This window comes from Lampris incognitus, unplaced genomic scaffold (assembly GCF_029633865.1).
Source record: "Lampris incognitus isolate fLamInc1 unplaced genomic scaffold, fLamInc1.hap2 scaffold_147, whole genome shotgun sequence".
Lineage (NCBI taxonomy): Eukaryota > Metazoa > Chordata > Actinopteri > Lampriformes > Lampridae > Lampris > Lampris incognitus.
Genome location: NW_026611114.1, coordinates 83,267 through 96,020, shown reverse-complemented (window position 1 = coordinate 96,020; position 12,754 = coordinate 83,267). Strand labels below are relative to the sequence as shown.

General features: G+C 46.4%; 1 protein-coding gene across 1 annotated transcript; it reads left to right on the top strand.

Moving 5' to 3' along the window:
• Positions 1–331: 331 nt before the first annotated feature.
• Positions 332–11,741, top strand: LOC130132480 (bile salt-activated lipase-like). The gene is made up of 11 exons (XM_056301785.1): positions 332–394; positions 2,415–2,562; positions 2,788–2,907; positions 3,885–4,082; positions 4,324–4,454; positions 7,351–7,458; positions 7,542–7,656; positions 8,811–8,997; positions 9,889–10,092; positions 11,095–11,304; positions 11,485–11,741. The coding sequence occupies exons 1-11, from the start codon at positions 332–334 to the stop codon at positions 11,684–11,686; spliced, it is 1,686 nt and encodes a 561-aa protein (XP_056157760.1). The 3' UTR covers positions 11,687–11,741.
• Positions 11,742–12,754: the final 1,013 nt, after the last annotated feature.

The following is a 12,754-nucleotide window of genomic DNA, read 5'->3' as shown; positions in this document are numbered from 1 at the left end:
GCGGCCGCCCACCGGGAAAACTCCCGGCGCTCCAGATGGCCAGTCCGCCATTGGGTTAAATATACACATTCATCATTATAGTTGGGAGTCACCTGATGGTGGTGGGACATGGCCTGATAACTGCTGAATGTATGGGAGGGTCAACACGACATGACAACAACTTCCCCATTCATCTTCCCCCCCCCCCCATACTTTAAGGGAGGGATCTTTAGTTGAACCTATGTGAGGGGAGGGTGATGGGTGTGTGTGTGTGTGTGTGGGGGGGGGTAAATGGTATATAAAGCCTATGGAGAAACAGCTAGGCACTCACTGGTGTTTCCAGACCGCCGTGATGAAGACGCTGGGAATGTTGGTCGCTGTCGCCCTGCTTCTGGGGACAGCATCAGCGACATCTGTAAGTCACATACAGTGGATTTTTAGAAAATGCATATCGACAACGTAGATGCTCATTTCAGAGATCTGCCTTTTAAACTAGTGCCTATTCAGCGCTAAAGCTTTGTGAAATATAATACAATATATCATGTAATGTAATATAATTGATATAATCAACTCCCATAGTTTCGTAATGTGTGTGTGTGGGTGGTGTTAGTGTGTGTGTGTGTGTGTGTGTGTGTGTGTGTGTGTGTGTGTGTGTGTGTGTGTGTGTGGTGTTAGTGTAGATAGCGGGACCGAAAACTAAAGCACTTATGATCCTAATTCTTTTTGGAGGTGGTAGGTGTTGTCTCAGAGAGTAAGGGAAAAATCCCAGAAAATTAAAATTATGCATAATTATGCATAAATGTGCAAAATATGCATTTTTCTAGAAATGGCTAAAAACCACTTTTCTCGGCATTTTGGATGATTCTGAGCATCTTTGATTTTTTTCACCTATATAAAAAAAAATTTCTGGGACAAATGTTTTGGCATTATGCAAAATATATGCATTTTTGCAAAAATGCACTTATGATCCTAATTTTTTTTGGAGGTGGTAGGTATTGTTCCAGAGAGGACCAGAAAAATAGCAGAAAATTAAAAATAATTATGCATAATTATGCAAAATATGCATTTTCTGAAAATGGCTAAAAACCACTTTTCTCGGCATTTCAGATGAATCTGAGCATTTGGGGGGAGGGAGTTGGAGTGGGGGGGGGGTTAGGGGCAGGGGGAAGGCGGTTAGCTGGCAGGATGAAGAGGAGGGAGATTTAGACGGGTGGAGAACCAAACCGCTACATTGTAGCGGGGTTCTTCTAGTACCATATAATATAATCACAAATATTGTCACAGGATGATACTTGTGTTATTTTTGTTATCATTCACTGCTGTTTACTTGCAGTGGTGTGATTTCGGACCCGGTTGGGCAGCTGTGCACGCGGAACAGATGCTGCCTTTCTGCGTTAAGACGCGGTGTTTACACAGCAGTGACGCCGGGAAACAGAAATCACTTCTCGGGAATCGCTTACAACAGACACCACGAATCAAGCCAAGCCCTAATTTCCTTGCCTTTCACGAACAGCAGCCGCACATATTTCAGATAGCTCTCCTCCTCCAAATCGAAACATAAAATATCTCATTTGCTTTTTTTATAATGATTTTTCTGTTTAATTGTATGCAATCTATTGCCTAAGGGTGATCTGTTACACCATTATGGCCTGGTATTTCATTAACTGATTATCTTTTAATCTTTATCAAATGGGAACTGCACATGTTTTTAGCGTACCATCCTCGCGCCATTTCTACCCTCGGAACCAAAAAATGTTGCGGGCGTCCGGGTGGCGTGGCGGTCTATTCCGTTGCCTACCAACACGGGGATCGCCGGTTCGAATCCCCGTGTTACCTCCGGCTCGGTCGGGCGTCCCCACAGAGACAACTGGCCGTGTCTGCGGGTGGGGAGCCGGATGTGGGTATGTGTCCTGGTCGCTGCACTAGCGCCTCCTCTGGTCAATCGGGGCTTCTGGTCAGGGGGGAGGGGGAACTGGGGGGAATAGCGTGATCCTCCCACGAGCTACATCCCCCTGGTGAAGCTCCTCCCATACATGTGACTCCACATGTATGGGAGGAGGCACGTGGTCGTCTGCAGCCCTCCCCGGATCTCTGTGAATGTTCTCGTTCATCCAGGTCATGGTTATCAAGTCCAGTTGCACTCGATTCAGCTCCTTTGGGCCTCCCTGGATCGGCGGAGGGGGCGGAGCAGTGACCAATAGGGCAATTGGCCAAGTACAACTGGGGAGAAAAAGGGGTGGGGGGGACCTCAAACAATGTTAACCTTACATTACAGTACATCTAAAACGCTGTGCTTCTTTTACTACATTGACTGGATTGCCTTGATGTTCCCGTAGTATTCAGACATTTAAACTGATCCAGGAACAGCTCAAGAGCACATCTGATGAGTTTAATTGGAAATTGTTCTCACTGAATAAACTGATTTGACCCCCTAGCTTAGGGTGGTGTACACCGAAGGAGGCATGGTGGAGGGGGAGAACATTCGCCTCGGCTTCCGTCGCCACATGGACGTCTTCAAGGGAATTCCCTTCGCCGACATTCCCGGCAGGTTCGAGAAACCCAAACGTCACCCAGGCTGGGACGGTGAGAAGCCCGCGTGGTGCCGTGTACGAGTTCAGATGAACGTGCTGCTGGCATTTTGTAAAACCAAGCTTACACTCGATGAATTCTTCATGTGCAACATCCAGACTAACGTTGAGGCCTCTCCCAAAGTTTGAGGAGTTCTCCTGGCGTGTCTTGTTGTACATGTACATACATGGCTTTCCTTGTTAGACAAGAGTCTGTGTGTGTGTGTTGTTTTTTTTTTAGGTATTCTCAAAGCCACTGAGTACAGGAAGAGGTGCCTCCAGCTGACTCTGCTGCAGAATGACGTCCGTGGTAGTGAGGACTGCCTTTACCTGAATATCTGGGTTCCTCACGGTCGACAAGGTACAGCAACACGCTCACAGGGACCCCGTGTGTTTCTCTGACAAACACCACCAAGACTCACTCATCTTTAAATATGCATGCGTGATGTTTTCATTTGGGGGGTCTGTGGCACTGCGGAGACAATGGAGTCCGGAGTCTTTGTCTCTCTTTGTTACGTCTTCAGTGGACTGCCAGAGAAGTCCAGACTAGACAAGTCAGCATAATCCTTTAAGTGGCTTCATTGTGGACTTACATTAAATGTGATATAACATTTATAGATTTACTTTTCCGTATTGACTTTCCATTATCTGTTCGTATCTTAATTGTTATTTGATCCTTTTGATCTTTTTGTTTTTTTGTATATAACATTTATTGTTTATTTATCATGAATCATACTTACTATATATACATAGATATATATATATATATATATACATAGATATAAATACTACATAAATAAAGCACGTTTTTGTCAGGGCGTCTGGTTAGCATAGTGGTCTATCCCATTGCCTACCAACACGGGGATCGCCGGTTCGAATCCCTGTGTCACCTCCGGCTTGGTCGTGTGTCCCTACAGACACAATTGGCCGTACCTGCGGGTGGGAAGCCGGATGTGAGTGTGTGTCCTGGTCGCTGCTCTAGCGCCTCCTCTGGTCGTTCGGGGCGCCTGTTCGGGAGGGAAAGGGGGAACTGGGGGGAATAGCGTGATCCTCCCACGTGCTATGTCCCCCTGGTGAAACTCCTCACTCTCAGGTGAAAAGAAGCGGCTGGCGACTCCACATGTACCGGAGGAGGCACGTGGTAGTCTGCAGCCCTCCCCGGATCGGCAGAGGGGGTGGAGCAGCAACTGGGACGGCCCAGAGAGCAGGGTGATTGGCCAAGTACAACTGGGGAGAAAAAGGCGGGAAAAAAGCATGGTTATTTTTTCTCTTTATAACGTTCCCTCATGATGTAGTTCTCAATATTCGTCGGCCATTTCTTTCTGCCTGCTCCTTTAGTATCTGTTAATCTCCCGGTTATGGTCTGGATCTATGGAGGAGGCTTCCTGGCTGGAGGCTCCATGGGAGCCAACTTCCTGGACAACTATCTGTACGACGGACAGGAGATTGCAGACAGGGGGGATGTTATCGTGGTGACCTTGGGATACCGTGTTGGCACCCTGGGCTTCCTGAGCTCTGGAGATGCTAGCGGACCGGGTAAGTGTTGTCTTGTGGACTATCAGATGTTAATGTATTGGCAGTCGATAAGTTGACTCCAATTGTACACTGATTATGAACAAATTTCTCTATGGAAACCACACCTCATCCCCAATTCTGTGTTACAGTTATTGCATTTTTGTTGCTTTTCTGTAAGAAAATTAAATTTCACACCATCAGCATGTGTATCATGTATGTTTGGAAAATACATTGACGTGTAATACTATGCACTTTGTGACAGGAAACTATGGATTGTGGGATCAGCACGCTGCCATTGCCTGGGTGCACAGGAACATCCGCTCTTTCGGAGGAGACCCCGACAACGTCACCATCTTTGGAGAGTCTGCTGGTGCAGCTAGCGTCAGCTTTCAGGTTTGAGATCTCTGGAAGTCCTTATATGATGATTTGAATAACGCTGGCTTAATTTGTTTAATTTGCAAATCATAAAGCGCCGCAGCACAAAGAAGGGGTTGATCTGGTTGTTGACAGGGAAAGGAATAATTGTGTTACAGTACTAATCTGTACTGTAACCTTCACACGGTCACACATTACAACATATTGTAACAAAGCAACACAAATGCTTAAACTATATAGATGAAAAATCACATCATCACAGCAGTCATTCCTTATCCAGAGTGGACTACCAAACCATTTGCAACATTACAGAAAGTTGAATCAGTTCATCTGAACACAACATTTATTGAGAGAAACATTTCATCACTCATCTAAGTGACCTCTTCAGTCTCAACTGACTGCAGGCATCCCCAACCTTATAGGCAATACAGTTGCATAACGACCGACACCAACGATCAGTTTCATATGCAAATCAAGGTAATGCAATCCACGCGAGGCTTCAGCGTGTAAACTAGCGAGAGCAGCCGACACGAGTTTGAAGGAAGCTGGTGTTACGACTATCTCCTTCCTGTGGAAACGTGAGCCAGGGGAGTTATTTGACAAGAGTTCCGGCCATATGCCATTGGGTTAATCGGGTGGGATGGGGGGGGGCTAAAAATAAATTTAAAAAAAACAGACATCATAAGAGACCATTATTTCATTCACCTCCATAATGATATCCCTCACCTTATCAAAAAAAGTCATAGTGTGTGAACATGTGATGTTCATTACTGCCTACCAATGATTTAAGAATAGATGCATGAAACTTAGACATGTTATAGGTTACTGAGTTAATCATACTAATAGTTAATCATACATATTCATCAATCAATCAATCATAGGCCGTAATGGCACATCCTGTATGTATCTTAGGTAAACCAGGGCCTCATGAATATTCATGTCGCTAAGTAACGTCATAACTTTCTCTTGATAGTCTGTCTGGTTTAATACAACAGTGCATCTGCCTATGTCTGCTGGAAGGATGGTGACGTTATTGTCCTTACTGAGAGAGGTGAGAGCTTTCCCCTCGTCTCTACTGATGCTGGACGGCAGCGCCTTGGCACCGCTGAGGCAGGCTGAAACTCAGCGATGTTGTTTTGCCTTGGCGTGACAGCAAAATCCAGCCCTTTAGCAAGGATGTCTTTCTCCGCATGGGTGAGTTGTCTGTCAGACAGATTCTTCACCCACTTGTCTACATCGCCGGCGTGTGTCTGGCGTCCATCTCTTGTCGCTGAGGGCACCGTCCGTTGTCTACTGATGTTTCTGGCGTGCAGCAAGTGGGTCAAACTTCTTTTGCCGCCTGGTTTTCAACTTTCCATATTGTGCTAGACAAGCCTTATCTGTGAACTCAATCACATGTTGGAAAGTGGTCTCATCTGGATGCGTTGTGAGTCTCTGTTGGATCTGCTCCTCTTTCCCAGATAGCAAACTTGCTGTGGCCCGGACCGGTCCCACAACTGACACTTCATCTGGCCCACACACCGCGTGGAATGATGGCGCTTGGGCGGTCCACACCTGTTTGCCAGATCTGGGCCAGAACCAAGCCACGGCAATGCCGCATGTGCCACATATTTGCCAGAGGTGGCCCATATTTGTTTTGTGATATTTGGGCCATATTCACCATTTACCACACGGGCCACTTCAGGGTCACATCCAGATTTCATGTTGCCGAGAGCGCCGCGTCTTTGCCAAAAAAGGCCCACATTTGACTCGGCATATTTGGGCCATATTTGCTATTATACATGTGGGCCACTTCAGGCTCACATCCATTTTGTCAGGGCCAGATGAAGGCCATCAGCGCCGCATCATTGCCTGATGTGGCCCACATCCGGATGCTATCGGGGTTGGCTTTCAACGCATCGATTGTCTCACCCGTTTCTTCAGCGGCTGGTCCTGTGTCTTCTGGAGGATCTTGTTATTTTGCTGGTCCTTGACCGACGATTTCATCTGTAGGCTCTTAGGTGTAATCACTGTCTCTAATCTCTAGCTGCACCTGAAACTGAACCTCGGGTGGTTCCTGTAGTCTGCCATTGTACGCTCTGTTCACTCTTATTCACATACAAGTTTAAGGCAATCCTCACCAAAATGGGTCAAAATGTCTTTAAGTTACCATCCCTGAATCGAGGGGGTGGGGATTGGCTAAGAGTACATCTGAGTACACGTGTCAGGAACGGGACTCCACAGTCTACACCCATCTGCAGGCCAGTGGCCACTCTTTCAAGGATGAGGATGTGCACATCCTTGATAGGGAGGAACGCTGGTTTGGACGGGAAGTCAAAGAGTCGCCATTTTACAATGCTGTGATTGCAACCATGCCCAAATCCTCTGTGAATAGTACACATGGCCATTGTAACTCTAGTTAGTGGTCACACCCATATTTGCACATGAAACCGATCGTTGGTTTCGGTCGTTATGCAGCTGTATCGTTTATAAGGGTGGGGATACCTGCAGTCATGTTGAGACTGAAGAAGTCACTTAGACGAGTGATGAAACGTTTCTCTCTCAGTTCAGATGCTCAGATGAACCGGTTCAACTTTCTGTGATTTTCTTACCTGGATTATTGAGCATGCAGAAAGGCATTCGCAACATTCACTTTGATAAAAGCAAAAGCTCACAGTTGTGAGTGACATGGTTATGCTATGAGCGCCACGTTGCCTACCAGATTACCTATCATGCAAAATTAGCTGCCACGAGGGGTCTCCGCAATCCTGCAAATTGGTGCCAAAATGCAGGTGGGGGGGAAAATAAGAGATGCCGGATCCATTTGCTTCAGGTTCTGGCACAAATTAAACAGCGGTGCTAACTGATTAAAGTATATAGCATCTGTTTTCATGAAGTGCTTTCTAATAATTACTGTCTCCATTCATCAAAACAGACTCTCACCCCACATAACAAAGGATTATTCAAGAGAGCCATCTCCCAGAGCGGGGTTGCTCTCTGTCCCTGGGCTGTCAACAAAAATCCTCGCAAGTACGCAGAGGAGGTATGCATCAAACAGCCCTTTAAATCACACATGGCAGAAAATAAGGTCTTGTGCTCATGCTTCCCCTCATCTTCTCTCTCCAGGTTGCTAGAAAGCTGAACTGCCCGACTGATGACAAAATGATGGCCTGTCTGAAAATGACAGATCCTGTTGCACTCACCTTAGCTGGCACCCTCAACATGAGAGGATCTCCAGAGTGTGAGTGCTTGCATAATACCAGTGTAGCTTGAAAGGGCTAAGAAAGAGTTTGTATAGTTTATGAATGACTTCGTAGCTGATTTTCAGAAAAAGAAATGGCTAAGCTAGACCCATCACGTGCAGAAATTACTATTTCATCCGGTTACTGAATGATGACCATACCAGAGAGTGAGGCAAGGTCGCCTGTTGGGATTTCTCATTAGTCCATTTCAAGTTCAAATGCAGGACATTAATCAGGTTTCCCCAATTTATTTTAGATAGACAGCGCCCCCTGGAAATACGCAGTACAATATCTTTTCACGAACTCACAAAAGCGATAAGAAAGATTTGTTATTATAATTTTGGTCCCAAAGATACCGAGATCTGCATTTGTCATGCTTATATCACTCCTGGAAATGTATCACACTATCAGGAATCAGGAATTAGGGACATTTATTTATATGAAATGAAAATAAATATTGTTTCCCCAGCCCACAGCAGTGCAACACAAAGACAAAAACACATATCCAAACTACAAGAACACATATATCCAAACTACAAAAAAATCTACAAAAACTGCAAAAACACATATATCCATCCATCCATCCGTCCATTATCCAAACCGCTTATCCTGCTCTAAGGGTCACAGGGATGCTGGAGCCTATCCCAGCAGTCATTGGGAGGCAGGCGGGGAGACACCCTGGACAAGCTGCCAGTCCATCACATGGCCACATATCTAAAAAAAAAGTTTCACTGTCCACGAGAGCGAACGCCAGGATGACTGTCGGAACTGCCGGTCTGTATTGGCTAGCGGTTAGCTTAGCCTACCCTGCTTCCGCATCCTGTCAGACCGCCCTCAGTGTTTCCTCCTTGGGTGCAGCTCCAGGCAGGGCCACAGTCCCTGGGCCCACTGGATGCAGCAGACCAGGCTCCCCTAGCCGATCCAGTGCCAGCTCCCCCAGCCAGACACCTTTGACACACCTCCCCGCACTCCACACGGCGACACCAGAAACACAGGCTAGGCCGCCGCCAGACCGCCCTCAGCGTTATCGGTGTTATCACAAATATGCTATCCTTTGTTTTAATATGCCTTTTTCTGAGTAAAGCGTTCAACCAATTTTTGCTTTTAGCTGTTTTGTTGTTTGAATTCATAAAAACATTTTCTCCTCCCGTAGATCCCGTTGTTAAAAACCTGCTCCTATCTGCTGTGGTCGATGGAGACTTCCTCCCCGATGAGCCCGGTAAGCTGTTCCACAACGCTGCTGATGTTGACTACATTGCTGGTGTCAATGACATGGATGGACACCTCTTCACCGGCGTAGATGTCCCCTCCATCAACAGGCCCCTGGTGAACACCGCTGTGTGAGTGTCAATAAATTTACTGGACAATGGCTATTTTTTTTTCCTGCAAAGGGACAATCCTCAGTTCAACTATATACAAGAAGTTCACCTTACCACCAAAAGACAAATTGATCGAGAGGTCTAACAGTAAGGAAAGGACTAACACTAAAAATAACTAAATTAATTTAAGTTTCCAATATTTCCTGTGTTGTAAGAGGTTTGTTTATGGTGGTAATGTTTGGAAACATTGGAGTAAAAGGGACCCCTATTTTCAATTAGCACCTGTAGAGAAAGACAGTGAATGCTTGTTTTCAGTGTATATCTTGAACTCTTCTATGATGTACGTTGATGTACCTCAGTTTTATCTGGTCAAGTAAATCATAAATCTCAGGTGTGCAAGCGAAGCAGTCCTGCACGAACATCATGACATAAATAAGCATTGCAAATTGGCAATCTTTCCATCCAAAAATAGAAAGTAGGCAGTCAGGCATTGGGGCGGCAGGGCACAGGAGGTAGAGCGAGTGGTCTGGTAATTGAAAGGTGGCTGGTTCAATCCTCGGCCCCTCCACAGAGCATATTGAAGTGTCCTTGAGCAAGACACCGAACCCCTAACTGCTCCTAAGGGGCAGGTTGGCACCTTGCATGGCAGCCTCCGCCCTCAGTGTAAGAATGTGTGTGTGAATGTGAGGAGGCATACACCGTAAAGGGCTTTGAGTGATCAGTAGACTAGAAAATGTTGTCCATTTACCATTCCCCCCCCCCATTTACTTCTCTTTGTTTTCTTTACAGAGACAACAAGAGCATAAACACAAGGGTATATTTTCTGAGAGGCCAGGTTGTCAGAGTCTGTGGTGTCTCTTGGAAGACAGTTAGCATTTTTAACGTCCTGTGATATTGTTTTTCACATTGCAGGGAGGACGTTAAAGCGCTCCTCGGCGCCTATACTGAGGGTAAGGGTACGGCTGGTCTGGACAGTGCGTTCAGCCAGTACACATCCAGCTGGGGGGCAAAGCCTAGCAAAGAGGCCGTCAAAAGAACGGTGGTGGAGATTGGTACGGACTACATCTTCCTTGTTCCTACCCAGGCCGCACTCTACCAGCACGCTGCTAATGCCAAGTGAGAACATCACTTTTCTTTTCTTTTCGCATCAAATATTCATGTTTATGGGCCTCAGGGTAGTGTAGCGGTCTATTCTGTTGCCTACCAACACGGGGATCGCCGGTTCGAATCCCCGTGTTACCTCCTGCTCAGCCGGGCGTCCCTACAGACACGACTGGCCGTGTCTGCGGGTGGGGAGCCGGATGTGGGTATGTGTCCTGGTCACTGCACTAGCGCCTCCTCTGGTTGGTTGGGGCGCCTGTTAAGGAGGGAGGGGGAACTGGGGGGTAATAACGTGATCCTCCCATGTGTTACGTCCCCCTGGTGAAACTTCTCACTGTCAGGTGAAAAGAAGCAGCTGGTGACTCCACATATATCAGAGGAGGCATGTGGTAGTCTGCAGCCCTCCCCGGATTGGCAGAAGGGGTGGAGCAGTGACCGGGACGGCTCGGAAGAGTTGGGTAATTGGCCAAGTACAACTGGGAAGAAAAAGAGGGGAACCCCCCCCTCCAAAAAAAATAAAATAAATAAATATATATATATAAATATATATATATATATATATATATATATTAATGTTTGTAAGCATTGCTCCTTAATAAAATATATAAAAATTCATAATAATAATAAATATACAGATAATAATAATAAAATATATAAAATCTCAGGCCTTATGACAAAAATCTGTCATTGCTCCTATTTGCCCTGCTGACCATTTCACTTCTTGTTCATGTTTGTCCAAAGTTCCCTTAATGTGTAATGGTAGTACGGGTGGAAATGAGACCCCCCCCCCGGCATATCATAACCCATTTAGCTTAACGGGACTCAGTAGTCCCTCTATCGTGCAGAACTTAAAAAAGCCATACAACTTGTTCTCGGAGGTTGAAGTAAATTTTGGATGAGAAAATAAATCAATTCATTTTTCATTCATCGATTCATCTCGGCAGTTGTAATTCTTCTTTGCAAACTATCAAAGAAAAGCACGAGAAAGTGATTACGGACTCGTCTGTTTTTCTCCAGGTCAGGCCGCACCTACTCATACCTGCTCTCCGAGCCCAACCGTATGGCTGGCCTGGGGAGGCCTTACCCGAGCTGGGTAGGAGCTGACCACGCTGATGACCTGCAGTACGTGTTTGGAAAGCCCTTCACCACCCCGCTGGCATACTGGCCCCGCCATCGGGACGTCTCGAGATACATGATTGCCTATTGGACCAACTTTGCTAAAACCGGGTATGCTTACCGTAGTACTTTAACAAAAAGACTTTGCAAATGGTGAGAAAAAGAAAGTCAGGACAAGGAAATGCAACTCTGAATGGGGACAATGGGGGACCTTATACGAAAAGGGCTACCTTTTCTCTGTTTGAGAATTGAGACAAAATTGCTTATCCTTTTCTGCGTTTATCTTAACAGAGACCCTAACAAAGGAGGACTGGATGTACCTTGTACTTGGCCTCAGTTCACCAGTACTGGACACAAGTTTATTGAGATCAATTCCAAGATGGACAAAAACTACATCAGGCAGAAAATGAGGCTACGCTACGTCCATTTCTGGACCAGCATCCTGCCCAGCCTCCCCACAGTGAACTCTGAGTTGACGCCATGTAATTCCTGACAACCACGTATTCCCATCATGCAAGAGATTAAGATTGTATTAAATGACTGGATTTCAACACTGTAACAATAAAGCAACGTTTTTAAGTAACTGGGTCGTCCTCACTGAATGTCATGCCTTGCTGCTTTACACTCACTGGCCCCAGTCATATAGTATCCAATGGTTTTTGGTACATGAAGAAGTGTTATTTCATGATTACCTCAAGAGGCTAGAATGGTTATGATATCAATGAGCTATCAAAAAGTTTTTTGTAATAAATGATGTAAGAAATTGAATTTTAAAGGGTTTATCAGTGAATGTATAGCACAACCAGGAATCAGGATCAGTAATATTTATTTGTCATTTCATTCCATGTACCTGTGCACGTGAAATGAAACGAAATATCGTTTCCCTCAGCCCACAGCAGTGCAACACAAAGACAACACATATCCAAACTACAAGAACACATATATCCACACCAGGAGGACTGTCGGAACTGCCAGTCTGCATGGGCTAGCAGTTAGCTTAGCCTGTCCCGCTTCTGCGTCCTGTCAAACCGCCCTCTGTGTTTCTTCCTCGGGCTCAGCTCCAGGCAAGGCCGTGGTCCCCGGGTCCACCGGAAGCGGCAGACCAGGCTCCCCCAGCCAATCCAACACCAGCTCTCCCAGCCAGACACCTGTGACACACCTCCCCGCACTCCACACGACAACACCAAAAACACAGTCAATGCCAGGCGAGGCCGCTGCCAGACCACCCTAGGTGTTGTCGGGACTGCCGGTCAGCATGGGCTAGCAATTAGCTTAGCCTGCCCCGCTTCTGTGTCCTGTCAGGCCGCCATCGGTGTTTCCTCTTCGGGCGCAGCTCCAAGCAGGGCCGTGGTCCCTGGGCCCACAGGACACAGCAGACCAAGTTCTCCCAACGAATCAAGCACCAGCTCTCCCAGCCACCAAACGAAGACACAAACTTAGACACAGACATGGACAAAGACACTGCACGGATGTTAGTGGGTGAGGCCGCCGCAAATGTAAGTTCAAGCCGCCATCTTCCCACACCGGTACTGAGCGAGGCCGCTGCAAATGTGAATCTGCA

What these genes read in the sequence shown, in the direction of transcription:
- LOC130132480 (XM_056301785.1), top strand. Translation starts at nt 332, where the DNA reads ATGAAGACGCTGGGAATGTTGGTCGCTGTCGCCCTGCTTCTGGGGACA. An exon ending in GGACAGCATCAGCGACATCT is followed by an intron (nt 395 to 2,414) that starts GTAAGTCACATA and finishes TTGACCCCCTAG; the next exon opens with CTTAGGGTGGTGTACACCGA. An exon ending in CAGCACGCTGCTAATGCCAA is followed by an intron (nt 10,093 to 11,094) that starts GTGAGAACATCA and finishes GTTTTTCTCCAG; the next exon opens with GTCAGGCCGCACCTACTCAT.